Source organism: Helianthus annuus, chromosome 1 (genome assembly GCF_002127325.2).
Source record: "Helianthus annuus cultivar XRQ/B chromosome 1, HanXRQr2.0-SUNRISE, whole genome shotgun sequence".
Lineage (NCBI taxonomy): Eukaryota > Viridiplantae > Streptophyta > Magnoliopsida > Asterales > Asteraceae > Helianthus > Helianthus annuus.
In genome coordinates, this window is record NC_035433.2 from 49,775,545 (window position 1) to 49,793,034 (window position 17,490).

At 37.7% G+C, this 17,490-nt stretch overlaps 1 protein-coding gene across 7 annotated transcripts; it reads right to left on the reverse strand.

The window, feature by feature from the left end:
• Positions 1–2,880: 2,880 nt before the first annotated feature.
• LOC110936545 lies at positions 2,881–6,469 on the reverse strand. 7 transcript variants are annotated; one of them, XR_004866320.1, is made up of 8 exons: positions 6,190–6,469; positions 5,986–6,111; positions 5,846–5,888; positions 5,569–5,735; positions 4,841–4,919; positions 3,517–3,579; positions 3,358–3,431; positions 2,881–3,134 (listed from the first exon to the last, which is right to left on the reverse strand). XR_004866320.1 is itself a non-coding variant. In XM_035977235.1 (7 exons), exons 2-6 carry the CDS (start codon positions 6,016–6,018, stop codon positions 3,566–3,568), a joined length of 336 nt encoding a protein of 111 aa, XP_035833128.1. In that variant the 5' UTR covers positions 6,019–6,111; positions 6,190–6,469; the 3' UTR covers positions 2,881–3,431; positions 3,517–3,565. The 7 variants fall into 7 exon arrangements, 2 of the variants coding, with proteins under 2 accessions (XP_035833128.1, XP_035833147.1); XR_004866373.1 differs by having other exon boundaries at positions 3,517–3,937; positions 4,002–5,735; XR_002590108.2 differs by having other exon boundaries at positions 3,839–5,735.
• Between the last annotated feature and the right edge of the window lie 11,021 nt (positions 6,470–17,490).

Here is a 17,490-nt window from a genome sequence, read left to right on the forward strand (position 1 = left end):
GAAGCTACGATTATCTATGTACAATTGGACTGCTTACAATATTTGTCTCCACAAAAGCTATTTCCACACTCAGACCCTTGATTTTGTTTAGCCCTTCTGGAAAAACAAGATTAAAGGGCTGTTTGGTAGCCCCTGAATGGTCATTTAGAGGCTACCTCTTAATGGAACCATTAAGAATTTTACCAATGAGAAGGTAGAAGAACGTGACATGTGATGATTTACCATTCAGAGGTTACCTCTTAACCATTCAGACTTGAGTTACCTCTTATTCATTCAGAGGTTTTAAACCATTAAGAGGTAGCATCTGAATGGTTATTAAGAGGCTACCAAACAGCCCCTAATACTCAAAATGTTACAAGTTTTGCTTATTGAGATTTTAAGTCCTAGGGGTGTCAATTCCTGACAAGACACAAACATAATCATGTTTTAAGTTGTCATTTCTAACGACTTTATAAATAAAACGGGTTGATGGTTGACCCATCAACCTGTTTAAAATTAGAAGAAAATTATAAGCTCAACCCACTAACCTGGTTGCGCGACCCGTTTAACCCATTTATTACAACTAGTGTTGTAACAATCGCTAGGCACTAGTCGGTCGATGGAGTATGGACTACTCGATTGATTAATTGGGATTAATCGGATTGAGATTTTTATATGTAATCTTCAGTTTTATATATATATATATATATACGCATACATTTTTAAAAATTTAAAAATTTTTGGGCCCTATATTGGTTTGGGCCATGTCGCAGGCACCTCTTACACCCCTGACCAGTGTTTTAGATTTCAATTATATCAGCACTAATATGTTGAATCTTATTAGTTATACGTAAATGATGTGGAAATAGAAAATGAATATAATTATAATATTTTTATACGTCTCGTTTAAAAAAAATGAAATGATAAGTAAAAGAGCTTAAAGAGGTAAGTTGAAATTAACGAAATACTATTTTAGAAAAACAAATTTATAAAAATGGGTTAAACTATATATTACTATTTTGGTAAATTTCTTAATTGTTTATAAAAGAAATTAAATTCGCAAACTCGTACTCTTTATAAAACTTTTTATTTAGATTTAACTGAACACCTTTTATTTATATTTAACTGAACAAACGATAAAATGGTTATTTCACATATTTGTGTAAATGACGTGGAAATAAAAAGTGAATATATTTGTGATAATTTTATATATCATTTTTTAAAAATGAATTGTTAAGTGAAAGAGCTAAAGAGGTAAATTAAGATTAACGAAATACTATTCTAAAAGGAACAAATTTATAAAAATTAGGATTGCGACCCGCCGCAATGCGGAGGGGATTCTTTAGTTATAACGAAGTCGATCTAGGACCTGCACGTTATGTTAAACTTGTCAAACGGGGAAAAATAGACGATGTAAAACGTTCACCCTCACACGCATGTTGCATCGTGTTAACTCGCAAAATTTAGAACGAAACGTAAAAACGTTAAGCCAAAGACACACGTTGCGATGTATTATGTCACAAAATTTAGAACCAAGCATAAAGCGGAAAATTTGCGGAAAATGAAAACTATAAAGGACCAAAGTTGAAAGTAAAAAAGTTACGAGGATAGATTGCAAAAGATAAAAAGTTTTGGGTTAAAAGTAAAAAACAAATAGTTTTGGGTTATAAGTAATTTATGAAATACTTTTGGGTGAAAAGTAAAAAAAAAAAAACTTTTTTTTTGGAAAACCCTCAAAGCCAACGTTACGACAACCATATGCATAACCATTTTTTCTTTGAAAAAACCCCCAAAGCACACCTCGCGTTGCAGCGGGGCGTAAAACAGTGTCAAATAGTACTAATGTCACACAACCGTCATCGACCACCGTCACTGTCTCGACCTAGGATATGCGTGTTGCGACGAACCTGTCAAACATGAAAAAATAGAGGCAAAACGTTGAACCACACATGCACGTTGCGTCGTATTAACTCGAAAAATTTAGAACCATACGTAAAACGAAAATTTGCGAAAGATGAAAAGTATAAGTGACAAAACTTGTGAAGTTAAATTGCAAATAATGAAAAGTTTTGGGTTAAAGTTAAAAAAACAAATTATATAGGGTTAAAATTTCAAAAGGTAAAAACCTTTGGGTTAAAAGTAAAAAAGTCAAATTTTTTTTTGAAAAATGTGCAAAGCAAAACTTGTTATGCACAAAAAACTTGCTAATTTATAATATATAACTAGTATTATGGCCCCCCGCTTTGCTGCGGGGGCGTAAACCGTGCTAAGTAGCACCAATATATGCTATATCACTGCCAGCGACCAACAACATTGAAAAATGGGTAAAAATAACACCGAACGAAAAACAAACGTAAAATCGTTGAACCATGCATGCCCGTTGCATCATGTTTATGCGAAAAAATTAGACTAAAACGTAAAACATAGAAAATAATAACTAGGTCGATCTAGGACCCCGTTCGTTGCGATGAACCTGTCAAACAGGGAAATAAAGACATATTGCGACAGGCAGGGCCATGGGCGAAGTATAGAAGGGGCGGGAAGTGGCGCCCGACCACCCGAACTTTTCGCTCAGTAGTGTTATTATGTAGCTTTCGTATAGAAATTTTTGGGTATACACGTTTTACATTCACATCTCTTCGGCTATTAGCTTTTGTTTTGAAGTAAGACATTCATAAATAAATAAATGTATAAAATACTGAAAAAATCATGTCACCATGATTGTATTTGACTTTATTTAATTTATTAAAGAATTAAACTAATCAGCATATTCTTAACTTCATTGAATGAAAATATTCAAACATTTTTTTTAATGAATTGAACATGTAAACTATATATGTAACATCTCTAAGGAAACATAAATCAAACTTGTAGCACCAACAATACCACATAGACCATCTATGTATTCAATATATTTTTTATTAATGAAGATTAGTCGATTACAATATTAATGTTTAGTAACCAATGTTCGTGTACTATTTGATTTCATTTTTGGGGGAAGTAGAAGTTGAATAAACGTATATAGCTCGTAGTGTTAATAAGTTACAAGCAAATAATGTCAACTTGGTGCGTAAGTATATCTCAATCCATGAGCTTGTATCTTTCTCTTCTACTCCTGTGGCTCCTATTTGTATCTCTATTGTATGCAATGGCATCTGAAACCGCAACATTAGATTCAGTATGCCTTGAGGTGACATGATGTGCGAGCCCGGTCACGTTAGGTTGACCCAAGAATAATAATAATATGTCCAATTTTACATTAATATCACTTCTCTTGACCCATTTCCCTTTAAGGTAAATTAGTTCCATTTGATCCGTTTGGCATAAACAGGTTGAAATTGCCACTTTGAGAATATGTGCAAACGTCGGTGTTGTTACCTCTATGTGCAGAATTTCTTTCAATGGTCTATCAGGCTATCAACAAAATATACATAGAATGCTCTCAAAATAGCCTGTACAAAAGCAAAAATCGGATGTTACTAACTTAAGGTTATTGATTTCTAAAAATAAGAGTTGGGATGAAGTATGAAGGTTAACCTCGTGAGATACTACTACAACAGGAGCCTTTGTCGTTCAAGCTCGATTATCATAGTCTCCAACCTGCAACAGATTGAGGATTTAATCATCCAGTTATATATATTAGAATATTAGTCATATATTGATAAAGGTGGTTTGGATGTGACATAATTAATGGATGGGATTGAGACGGGTCAAATCGACCCAAAGTTATTTATATAAAACGATTTAGCAGGGTTTTAGCTTCTTTTTTTTTGGTTCTGAGTGAGATACCACTGCCCAAATTGATCCATTTAAAGGGAACGTGAAGAAAAAAGTAACTCATCAGATAAGAAATGCAAACCTTTGTATCACATCTAAATAAGACTCCATGGGGATACCGATACCTCAATTTAGCACCTTTTGCTTATACATGAGCAAAAGGCAGAAAACACCAATGAAGCTACATGTACAACAACACATTGGATCAACATGTTAAACTGAAACAAAAAAATTAACTCCGAAACCTTTCCGATGTGCGACGCCTGGGCGGACCTCCGGATGCGATGGCGTCTTCTTCAGCAAACCACCGTCGTCACCGGTGGTAGAACCACCGCCATGAAACACCGTCTTTGCAGCTCCGGCTCAACCCACCGCCATCAAACCACCATGGAATCAATTCCCTCTCTCTCCGCAATCTTTCTATCGCGCTCTCTCTCATCTTTATCTGATCAAAGGAGGAAGGGTTTGATGTCTAATCTTTTCCCCCTAAAACCCATTATCTGCTTATCCAAGTCATGGGTACACATGGTATGCAAAGAAAGGGTACAACCCACTAACCAAAAGGTATCATACAAATATACATAGAAAACCACAATAGCATAATGTACAAACATAACTGCACATAAATGTTACAAATTATAGCTATATATAATATATAATGCCACCTGTCTACATGGGTACACTTAGTTGTTGAAACACAATTTGGTTTTAAATAATGTGACCGAGGCGCGAGGCGAACTGGAAAACACCACAGTCCCTTTGTAGGAGGCTGATATGTGAAAGCAGCCGATAAAATTACGAATGGCTCTGCTTTAAAAAGAGGATGATTTCCAAAATGAGCATAGATACATCGATTAGTTCTATGAACTTATGTAAGAGAAAGTTATAGGTGTGTATCTATGCTGTGAAGTTATAGGGACATATTTCTAAAATATTAAAAAAATGAAATCCACCGGGGAAGTTACGCTTTTGTGAGTAGAAAGGTTAGTTAGAATAAGCAATATCTTTTTTTGTCACAGTCAAGGATACATTCGTGTTACCATGATATGCAGTAAAGATAAATAAATATAGAACAATAATACACCTGTTGTGCTAAAGCAAAACCTATTCTTTAACCATGAGCTGCATTGGGTATAAATAGATGTGCCCTCTGAAACTTGAACCTACAGGCATACAAAAAACAACAAGAAAGCATGGATAGTTATGTTTGTACCAAAGGCGCTCTAGCAAAGCGAGGTGAGGCGAGGCACAGGTGTGCAACCTAGGTGCCTCAAGCAAAGCAAGAGGCAAAAAGTGCCTAAACGGGCCAAAAACTAACCCGTAATACCCACCTGAACTTGCTAAAGAGTTAAAATTTATCAATCAAAGGAAGATTGTTTCGTATGAAAGGAGGTTTTATCCTATGGAACCCATATACTCTCAACTCCATGAAAGGAGGTTTTATCCTATGGAACCCATATACTCTCAACTCCAATTATCCTATAACGATATACTCTCAACCAGTGGGCTATGGTCTTTCTACTTCACTCCCATTGCCAACACGCCATCATCACGGTTGAATTATAAAATGTAAAACATACATCGTCAAAGCCGTCATCGGTACCAAATCCCCTTACAAATACAGTTCGTACTTGAAATTGTCCACTCTTTTGTGAAGACCTCTCATTGCTACATTATAAAACTTGATCATCAATTTAGATATCAAATATCATTCAGACCTTAAATCTTAGTGGGAACTAATCAGGTAACAACTTAGGTTCTATTCACATTTAATAATTAATATTAGTATATATACATGTGAAAACTTTATACCTTCTCTTCTTCTTCCTTAGATTCAGAATTGCTTTCTTGTTTCTTGTTTTTCTTCTGGGGCTTGGTATTTTTCTCAACATCACGTGGCACACCACCGTTGACTATCTTCTGTTTTTTTTTTCCGTTGACTACTTTCTTCTGAACAATCTCCTCTGCATCTCTTTTGCCTATAAATGATACATAATAAGTGTAAAAATTCATATACATACATACATATTCATAGAATTGAATTGAACCTGCAAAGGTAATACAATAAAAGGAAAACAAAATAAGGTACCATTTTTGATCGGTTGTGTTGCAGCTGCAGGAGTTGAAACAACCTAAAACGAAATCGAAACACATCATCTAAGTTGGATACATAAACCTATATATATGAATTAACTTTAACTAATTGAAAAATGAAAATAAGGTTGTTACCTTGTAGGCGGACTTCTTGCCTGATTTAGGCATGTTGAAGAATCAAATCAGGGTTGTTGAGAGGAGGCAGCAACAAAAACCCTAGATCGAGTGACCACCTATATCGATGATCTTATTCTTCCGTAACTTAAGGTGAAACCAGAACATCAAGACCAACAATCGACACGTAATTAAGCAATGGGATCATAAGAATTAGAAAATTACCTTGTCTTTTTTGATGAAGTTTATGTTTCAGGTAGAGAGATTGAGTGAGGAAAAGGTGAAACCGTTGTTGCTGCCATTGGAAACCATCATCGGACCTCCAATCGTCCTCGTCGATGCCCTCTGATTGAAAACCCTAACAACTCTCCAAGCCACCATCAGAACCATGAACACCATCGCTATAGCTTCGCTATCTCCATAACTTCCGTCATCAAATTAGGGTTTCGAACTTCTCCTGAAAGCCTCCTGCTGAGAGAGAGAGATTCGTGAGATAAAAAGGGCAGGGGAAAGATGAAATTGCACGTAACAGGACAATTGTTTTAAAGTAAAAAAGGTACAACAAATAATCAAAAAAGTACAACTTCTTGATGCACAAAAACTTTTTAAAGCTAGAAGTACTATCATCTATTGCCCAAACATCTTGCAAAATCATAATATATAATGTTGATTTGATGGATAAAAGCATATTGAATTTTTATTTTATTTGGGTTCGATTTAAATTTTATTTGTGATAATTTAAAAGGTAAAAGGATAGGAATAGTAATGAAAAGAATTGACCAAACTTTAAGATTTTATATATATATTTTTAATATTAATATTATGTGAAAATATAATTAATCTCGTTTTCTTCTTATTCAAGATAATAATCCTTTAAACACAAAAGATCCTATCTTTTTATATTATATATCTGATTTAACATAAAAGTTAATTAAAAAATCAATATTAACCAAATATATTAAATTAATTAGGTATCGACATGAAATATTTTTGGACTCTTTTATTAAATAATTTTGTATAGGGATAAAATATCAGTTTAGGAAATTTGTATCTGATCAAACTATATAATGTACTAATTTTTAATTTGGGTTAATTTGTAGATTTTTAAATTTTAATTTACAATGACAGTGATAATGATTTTTTAAATTAAACCTTATCAAAGCATTATTTGAAATTATTTATTAGAATTAGAATAAAGATAAAGATAAATATAAATGATATTTATGTATTAATTATTAAAAAATATAATAAAATACAATTAAAAATTATAACATTGAAGGAGAATATGCCATGTGGCATTAAGTGGAGTCTTTTATTAAAATTTGGATAATAATAATAATAATAATAATAATAATAATAATAATAATAATAGTCGTCGTCATCGTAACCGTGTTGAAAATATTTTTATGAATATAAAGGCTTCTTCTATTTCCACACCTCTATAATCTTATTTTCACATCCCTATTTGTATACGGGCCGTATAGAATGTTTATGCAATGAGTGGAATGTTTTTCTTGTTTTTATATGTATACGGGACGTATATTATATACGGGTCGTATACATACTTGCATATTGTTTCGAAGGTTGGACAAGGGTTTTTAGTTTTGAAATCTGTATACGGGACGTATAATGTTATACGGCCCGTATAGCCCGTATAGAAAGGTTAATTTTTTGTTGAAATCGGGAAACCGTTTAATAAGTTTTGTAAATTTTAAAATAGTGTTGTATATATCGGATTATGTTACGAGTTTGTAGTTAAACGTATTTATTATGTTTAATAAGTTTCCTCTTTGTAAAACGATAAATATGTATAGAAAAGTTAATTTTTTGTTGCAATCGGGAAACCGTTTAATAAATGTTGAAAATTTTAAAATAGTGTTCTATATATCGCATTATGTTACGAGTTTGTAGTTAAACGTATTTATTATGTTTCATAGGTTTCCACTTTGTAAAACGATAAATATGTATAGAATAGTTATTTTTTTGTTGCAATCGGGAAACCGTTTAATAAGTTTTGTAAATTTTAAAATAGTATTGTATATATTGGATTATGTTACGAGTTTCTAGTTAAACCTATTTATAATGTTTAGTAAGTTTCCACTATGTAAAACGATAAATATGTGATATGATTATGATAAACTACGACAACAATTATTAAACAAACAAGTTAACATCTAAACATAAGATTAATATTTATAATGTTTTACATCTAAAACAAAAAAAAGATAAACTTTTACAAAGTTTCAAACGTAAAATAACAAAAAAAAATAATACAATAAGCAACTACGGCGGTGGTGGTGCAGCACCACCTCGTGGAGGTAGGGGTGCGGCAGAATGCATAGCCACAATCGCCTCGACCATCCACTGTACATCCTCTCTCACTGCAGCTAAATCCCCTCTGACTGTAGCTACATCCGACTCGACCTGAACGAGTCTCTCCTACACCCCCGGTGGAGGCATCACACGCTGTCTCACGCTGCGTCGAACGTACGGGCGATCACCCCGTAACTCCTGATATGCGTGAAGTGTGTTATATTTTAGATGTATATTTAAGCCCTTTTTACACTTTTAGCCAAGTTTTAAATTTATAAACACGATATTCACTAACACTAAACACACATATGGGCAAGTGCACCCATCATGGACGTAGTATAGTGTTGGTAAGATACCGAGGTCGTCCAAGGACATAAGAGCTTTTAATACCGGTTTATCCTCAACGTCTAATCAAATCAAAAAGTGAGAAAAATGTTTTAAACTAAGAAAAATAAAAACTAACTAAATGCTGAAAAATAAAATAAAATAAAAACAGATAGACAAGATGAATCATTTGGATCCGACACGTGTGTTAGTATAACCTTTGATTATTTTCGCACTTTTGCACTTGTTTAAGAGATTATCTTAGTTATTGTAGTAGGCCCCTCTTTTGAAGGCGACGTTACCCTCAACCCAGTAGTTTGAGTCAGCAAGGATACAATCCTAAAGGGTCGGATTATTGAAAGATAATGAATTAAGTTATTAATGCAAATTGTGGTAGGCCCCGCTTTCGGCGGTGACGTTACCCTCGGCTAAGTAGTCTGAGTCAGCAGGGATACAGTCCTAAATAGCCGGGTTATAGTATTAATAGTAGTTAACTTATGAGGGGGTTAAAGAGTTTGGATCCCCGCCATCCAATACCTATGGGTATTGAAGGAGATCCTACTAAATTTGACCCAGGTCCCAAGCAGGACCTCTAAACGCTGAACAAGGGCAAGACCCTTACCAAACCGTTCCCTTAACCCCCGACCAGGTAGCCAACATACCTCCATATAGACCGTGGAGATATGAATGGTGAAAATCTTTTATTTTATATAGACAGTAAAATAATGCCAAGACACCACGGACAAACGATAAGGAAAGATCACCTTCAACATAAGTAACTAGTTATTAAAGTCATTAATACAAAACCAAATAAAAAGTGCAAAAGATTGAAAATAAAAAGTATTATACTAAACACTTGTCTTCACCAAGTGATGTAAGAGACTTAGGCAAACATGGCCTTGATTGTCAAGAACTCTTACGATCAATCTTGGATCCCGAGACGACTCACACACTCTATGATGGACAATGGATGATGGTGGTGGATGATGGTGTTATGGTGGTGGTGGGTGGTGGATGAAGTGTGAGAGAGGTGGTGTGCCAAGGGATGAGTTGAAATGGCTCCAAGCACTCCTATTTATAGGCTGAACAGAAGCGTGGGCACGGCCCCGTGTCCGCTGGACACGGCCCCGTGCCCGTCTGACACTCTCTCTCTTCATTAATTGTAATTCGCAATTACAATAAATGCACCTGCAGCACTCTGACCACGCCCCCGTGTCCGCTGGGCACGGCCCCGTGGTGGGCAATAGAAGCTTCTAACACTTTGTCTTTTGTGCCAGGGCTGACCATTCTGGACACTGCCCCGTGCTCGCTGAGCACGGCCCCGTGTTGAGCTGGACACGCCCCGTGTCCGCTGGACACAGCCCCGTGTTCAGCTGGGCACAGCCCCATGCTCAGCTGGGCACAGCCCCATGCTCAGCTTTCTTCTTGTTTTTGCTTTGGGAGATGCTGTCGAGGAGTCGGGCATGCCACGTTTCTTCCTTTTCTTTGTATTTATGTTGGATTTGGCTGAATTTTTGCTTCTTTTGTTCATTTAAGCTCTTTTAACCCTGAAAATACAAAAGGAAGACAAAAGCACACTTTTTCCAACATTAGTACTTAAAAAGGGTCAGTTTTATGCCTCATTTGATGTAATTTATATGTTGCATTTTACACACATCAAATACCCCCACACTTGAATCTTTGCTTGTCCTCAAGCAAAACTCTTTAATATGTGGCTTACACTCCCAAATGGAATGGGTAGAAGAGAAGGTTTTGGGCTTGTCTTTGAGTGTCGGGAATCCAAGATCTTTATTGGGTTTTATTTTTATACTATTTACAATCCTATTCGTTATGATTTATTTAGAACGTTTCATAAGATAAATTACTTATTTGGGCATAGCATGCCTTTTTAAAATTCCAATTATATACAAGTTCACATACCTCACGGGGGATCACTCAACACTCGGCCGAAGGTGTATTTTTAGTGAATCACTCGAGAGCGGCATGGAACTTATTCCTACCATAAGCTTGCCAAGCAATCAATCCTCCTTCTTTTTAACTTTATACCTTTGTAAATATCAAGAGAACTTTTTGGGTGAAGGGTTAGGCTTGGGCTAAAGGTGGGTGGTTGGGTTAGTGGTTAGTAAAAGGGCGAAAAGCGTAAAAAGCGTCGGTTTTCGTAAGACCCCTTTTTTTTTACTTTTTATTTAATGAAGCAATTTTTTTTTCAAACAAAGTTCTTTTTGATAACCTTGTTTGTTTATTTCTTTTGGCTTCATTATTATAATCATTTTTCTCTTTTTTTTTTTTTATAAGGAAGTCAAAAGAAAAACCGCGCTTTGTTACTAAAATAAAGGGTTTAAAATGAAAAAGGGGTTTTGGTGGGAAAAAGGGTGTTTGTTTTGGGTTAAGAAATGAAAAGGCTTAGGCTCAAAGGGGTTAACTAGGGGGATTTTGGGTAGGTGGTAAAAAAAAAGAAAAATATTGGTGTAGAAATAAAAAAGGTTAGTCTTAATGCCTCCATCATTTACTTACTCGGGTTTAAGTTGGTAAGGACCGGGAATGTATCGTCGTGGCAAGTTCTAGAGTCGTAAGAAACCAAGCGGCTATTCACACAAGAAACGAAAAATGAGCATTTAGTTTAAAGATGTATATTTGTATGCTCAATAAAGGCTCAAAACTCACTTTTGTGGGAATGGGTTTTTATGTGATCAAGTATATATAATTAAATTTTAACTAAGCTTGTCATGCCGTTTCATTATTTTCTTATGTTGGTTCTTTTTATCACGACGTTATAAGTTGTAAATTTGTAAAAATATAACCTTTTTAGAATTTTGAAATTCCCAAATTAAACCAAGACAAGTAAAAAAAAATGAAAAGTTTTTGAAAAAATTTGGGGTGTTTAGCGGTTCCAATAGAGTTTTGAGTAAGGCTTGTAATTAGGACTTGCAAAATTCAAGGTTTTAGCATCCCCCCATACTTAAATTACACATTGTCCTCAATGTGTCCCAAAAATAAGATTTTCGGTTGATTAGAATGTGTATAAGTGGGTTAAAAACAAGATTTTATGATACTGGGTAGCTGAACACGGGGTGGTGTTGGCTGTGCACGGCCCCATGTCCAGACTGCCAGTACCAAAAGTGAACAGAAGGCTGGGCACAGGGGCGTGTTCAGTGAGCACGGCCCCGTGTCCAGATACCTGAACTGGGCATTTCTGCAGAGTTTTGGGCACCGGGACGTGTTGGGTGAGCACGGCCCCGTGCTGAACTTGCTGTAATGAAGAAAAATCGTCGGAAGGCTCTGTTTTTATGTATGGGGTGTTGGTTCAAGCTTCCCTTAGCATCCTTCACCATCTCGAGTGTGTTTTATTCCTGAAAATTAAAAACTAAACTAGAAAACATAAAAGTTAATCTAAACTAAACTACGGATAGTTCCGCGGAATGCCTCCGTGGTGCGCCATGTTTATAAGGGTCCTTGGCTAGACCCTCCTTATCGGGTGGTTCTGGCTCATCTTCAATTAGGGGGTCATTATTGCCAAAATGATATTTCATTGAACGCTCAAGATCTATGCTCCTTTTGAATGCCCCTAACTGAAGAGGTAGATTGTTGAATTTCCGGTTTTTCAAAGCTTTATGAGTTTGTACAAAAGGTTTTCCCAAGACTAAAGGAGCGTCATCGAGGATGACAAAGTCGGTTGGGATTACCATTTGATTTGTTTGAACCAAAACATCTTCAACTACACTGATTGATTTTAGCACTTTCCGATCGGATAGAAAAATGGGTATTTGAAGTGGAGCAAAATCACTAATACTTAATTTTTCAAAAATGTAGTTAGGCATTATGTTAACACAAAGATCTTTATCAATGGTGATATTACTAATAAATGAATTTTGAAAGAAACATGGAACCGGTGTAATGTTAATTTCAAAAGGATCTTCTTTTATTAGCAAAGTTTGATCATTAGTTAACTTAACACTCACTATTTCTTTGATTTTAGCACTAGTGTTTAACTCTTTTAAAAACTTGGCATGAGGGGTTACTAAACAATGATTCTCGAAAGTAGGTGACAAGAGATTAATTTCTTCAAAATTAGACTCTTCTTGTAATTTAACGTTATCGGACTCACCTTTTTCGTTGTTTAACTCATGTGTCAGTTTTTCACTTTCTTGTTCTTCCATTTTTACATTTTCAACTATCTCTACGTTATTATTACAGTTTAATTCTTCTCTTGCGCGGGATTCCTCTTCCCTTGCGCGAGATTCTTTCATGTAACGTTCGATAGTTTTAATGTGTTCTAATATCCTATTGGTCACTTCGGTGAGAGAAAAAGAATTTGGATCCTCAAAGCTTGAATCCGGTTGTTCGATCCTTGGCTCCTCATAATTCTCATATGAAGTAGATGGCTCACACCATTGTTCTTCATTGTAAGCATATGATGGATAAGGGTCGAAATTTTGTTCTTCATAGTACTCATATGAGGTGGGTTGTTCACGCCATGGTTCCTCATAATAAGAATATGAAGGTGGTGGCTCATATCTTGAGTCTTCAAAGTATGAGTATGAAGGCTCATACCTTGGTTCATCAAAATATGAGTATGAGGGAGGAGGTTCATACCTTGGGTCTTCATAGGATGTGTATGAAGTTGATGGCTCGTACCTGGGCTCCTCATAGTAGTTGTATGAATTGGATGGTTGATATGAGTTATTATATTGAACCGAGCGTGTGTTACGACAATTAGTGCAATAATTACCCCTATAATCATCCTCATCATAGGTGTAGTTGTAGCCTCTTGAGTATTGATCCATAAGAATCACTCAACAGACCACAACTGAGTCTCGGGACCAGAAAACAAAAATAAAGACGGAAACAAAAGCTGGACACGGCCCCGTGGTCAGGGTCTGTATCTGGGCGTTTTAATTAAAGTTACTGGTCACGTTGAGCACGGGGGCGTGTTGAGTGAGCACGACCCCGTGTTCAGACTCTGTATCTGGGTATCTAACTAAAAATATGCAGCACGGGGGCGTGTTCAGCGAGCACGGCCCCGTGTTCAGGCTACTGTAAATGCAAACTAAACTAAAATGCAGAAAAATGTGCGCGCGTTTTGAAAAGGTTTTGAAAAACTGATTAGGCCGTCGATTTTAAGCTTTCTTAAAATCCTTGTGTCCCCGGCAGCGGCGCCAAAAACTTGATGTGCGTGAAGTGTGTTATATTTTAGATGTATATTTAAGCCCTTTTTACACTTTTAGCCAAGTTTTAAATTTATAAAACACGATATTCACTAACACTAAACACACATATGGGCAAGTGCACCCATCGTGGACGTAGTATAGTGTTGGTAAGATACCGAGGTCGTCCAAGGACACAAGAGCTTTTAATACCGGTTTATCCTCAACGTCTAATCAAATCAAAAAGTGAGAAAAATGTTTTAAACTAAGAAAAATAAAAACTAACTAAATGCTGAAAAATAAAATAAAATAAAAACAGATAGACAAGATGAATCACTTGGATCCGACACGTGTGTTAGTATAACCTTTGATTATTTTCGCACTTTTGCACTTGTTTAAGAGATTATCTTAGTTATTGTAGTAGGCCCCTCTTTTGAAGGCGACGTTACCCTCAACCCAGTAGTTTGAGTCAGCAAGGATACAATCCTAAAGGGTCGGATTATTGAAAGATAATGAATTAAGTTATTAATGCAAATTGTGGTAGGCCCCGCTTTCGGCGGTGACGTTACCCTCGGCTAAGTAGTCTGAGTCAGCAGGGATACAGTCCTAAATAGCCGGGTTATAGTATTAATAGTAGTTAACTTATGAGGGGGTTAAAGAGTTTGGATCCCCGCCATCCAATACCTATGGGTATTGAAGGAGATCCTACTAAAATTGACCCACGTACCAAGCAGGACCTCTAAACGCTGAACAAGGGCAAGACCCTTACCAAACCGTTCCCTTAACCCCCGACCAGGTAGCCAACATACCTCCATATAGACCGTGGAGATATGAATGGTGAAAATCTTTTATTTTATATAGACAGTAAAATAATGCCAAGACACCACGGACAAACGATAAGGAAAGATCACCTTCAACATAAGTAACTAGTTATTAAAGTCATTAATACAAAACCAAATAAAAAGTGCAAAAGATTAAAAATAAAAAGTATTATACTAAACACTTGTCTTCACCAAGTGATGTAAGAGACTTAGGCAAACATGGCCTTGATTGTCAAGAACTCTTACGATCAATCTTGGATCCCGAGACGACTCACACACTCTATGATGGACAATGGATGATGGTGTTATGGTGGTGGTGGGTGATGGATGAAGTGTGAGAGAGGTGGTGTGCCAAGGGATGAGTTGAAATGGCTCCAAGCACTCCTATTTATAGGCTGAACAGAAGCCTGGGCACGGCCCCGTGTCCGCTGGACACGGCCCCGTGCTCGTCTGACACTCTCTCTCTTCATTAATTGTAATTCGCAATTACAATAAATGCACCTGCAGCACTCTGACCACGCCCCCGTATCCGCTGGGTACGGCCCCGTGGTGGGCAATAGAAGCTTCTAACACTTTGTCTTTTGTGCCAGGGCTGACCATTCTGGACACTGCCCCGTGCTCGCTGAGCACGGCCCCGTGTTGAGCTGGACACGCCCCGTGTCCGCTGGACACAGCCCCGTGTTCAGCTGGGCACAGCCCCATGCTCAGCTGGGCACAACCCCATGCTCAGCTTTCTTCTTGTTTTTGCTTTGGGAGATGCTGTCGAGGAGTCGGGCATGCCACGTTTCTTCCTTTTCTTTGTATTTATGTTGGATTTGGCTGCATTTTTGCTTCTTTTGTTCATTGAAGCTCTTTTAACCCTGAAAATACAAAAGGAAGACAAAAGCACACTTTTTCCAACATTAGTACTTAAAAAGGGTCAGTTTTATGCCTCATTTGATGTAATTTATATGTTGCATTTTACACACATCACTCCTCCGCAGCTACCTGTGATCGATCGACAGTATGAGCGATCCCCTCTGCGTCGCCTCCCTCTCCCTTGCCCTCGTCTCCCTCGCCCACGCCTCCCTCTCCCTCGTCTCCCTCCTCATCACCACCCTCTCCACGGGGTCCCTCACCCACACCATAAGCCCAAACCAGCTGCCCTCCCTCGACCTCGCGAGCCAAACCCATCGATAGGGCTGTATCCCCCCCAACCCTGTCAAGCTGGCGTGTCAGGGACATATCACTTGCCACCTGCGGGGACAGGAGGCGAAAGAAACCCTTCGCCAGACGGGTGACGAAAGCCCCACAGCTGATGTGGGAAGAGGGTCGCTTAAAAGCGTAGTCGGCGAGATATGCGGCCAACTTGTACGCCAAGTTGGCCCTCCCGCCGGTAAGTAAGTCGTGCAAGAAGAATAGGTCATTTTGGGTGACCCATTCCCTGCTATCATGACGACCGGCGATCGTCACGGCGATACACCGATGTAGGTATCAGTGTAACGGGTCGTAAAGATCAGTCGCCCGTGCCTTCGGGGATCGCTGCTTCGGTTTCGCGAACTCCCCGAACCCAATAGTGCGCCAATACGGCCACAACACGTCAGTGGACGTGATGACTGGCGCATCAGAAAATGCGCGGGACCTTGAGTCCTCCTGTGAGTACAGACCCAAGGCAACAGCAAACTGAGGAAGTGTCATCCTCTGAGTCTTGCCGCAAATAGTAAAAGCTACGGCCTCTGTCGTCAAAAAATGCTGAAAACCCCCACCCCGGGTGTCCGTAAATGAAAAGGTAGATAAAAACTCTAAAGTAATCTCCCTGTGGGCCCGCTTTGCGGCGGCATCAAATAAGCGGTCCCACGGGGAGTTAGCTGGCATGAGCTCCCAGACCCGACCGGTCGCTCCAATATCGATCAAAAACTGAAAATCTATGGTCCAAGGCGCATCCAGCACCATCTCCCGTAATTTGCCCAAAACCCTATAGGCAACCGTACATCGGGGGATATCTCTAAGAAACCGCCCCGTCTCAGTAAAATCGGGCACAACCTCCTCCTCCTGTCCACGTCCACGTCCCCGTCCGCGTCCACGTCCACGGCCCCGACCCTGACCCTGACCCTAACCTCGACCTCTACGGGCCGCACCAGCTGCTGATGACTCAGCCATATCGTCTGTAACAGATAACAATTACAACTTAGCAATCACTATACGATTATCGTTAACGTATTATGCGAATACTGTTCTTGTATACGAATGTATTGTACATATCATATACGCTCGTACAATGTTTGAACATTCAACAAGTATACGACCGTATATAAAATATACGTTCGTATAATGTTTGAATATTCAAACAAGTATACGACCGTATATAAATATACGATCGTATAATGTTTAAATATTCAAACGTTATACGAGCGTATATAACGTATACGATCGTAAAACCTTTGATTATTCAAGTGTATATTTGGATCTAGGACAATAGGTTCAAGAGATGAGAGAATTAAGGATACCCACCAGAAAGACTATTACGGTCGTATAAATTGTATACGATCGTATAATGTTTGAATATTCAAACATTATACGATCGTATACAATTTGTACGACCGTATACACTTGAATAATCAGTTACAATTTTTTGTTTCAATTTTTTTTTCAAATTGAATTATACAATCGTAATCGTTACGCCTATCTACGCTTTACTATACAAGACCATAATCTAACATGTTACGGAATTTGAAAGTTTACTATACGAAAACGTACCGTATAGGAAGAACGAGAAGAAAACGCCAAAAACGCCAAAGAATGTTGTCCAAGAACGATACGAGAGAAAAACGAGAGAATTTTTGGTGGAATGTTGAAGCCGTATGGTGGAAATGAGGTCGTATAAAACTTATACGATCTTTTTTCCTTTGTATACGGGCCGTATAAAATTATACGACCCGTATACA

Bases quoted from the DNA above. Each gene is read 5' to 3' on its own strand.
- LOC110936545 (XM_035977235.1), bottom strand. From the start codon at position 6,018: ATGCCTAAATCAGGCAAGAAGTCCGCCTACAAG. The intron at 5,889-5,985 runs GTAACAACCTTA...ATTTCGTTTTAG, and splicing joins GCAAGAAGTCCGCCTACAAG to GTTGTTTCAACTCCTGCAGC. The intron at 4,920-5,568 runs GTATAAAGTTTT...GTATGCCTGTAG, and splicing joins CTAAGGAAGAAGAAGAGAAG to GTTCAAGTTTCAGAGGGCAC.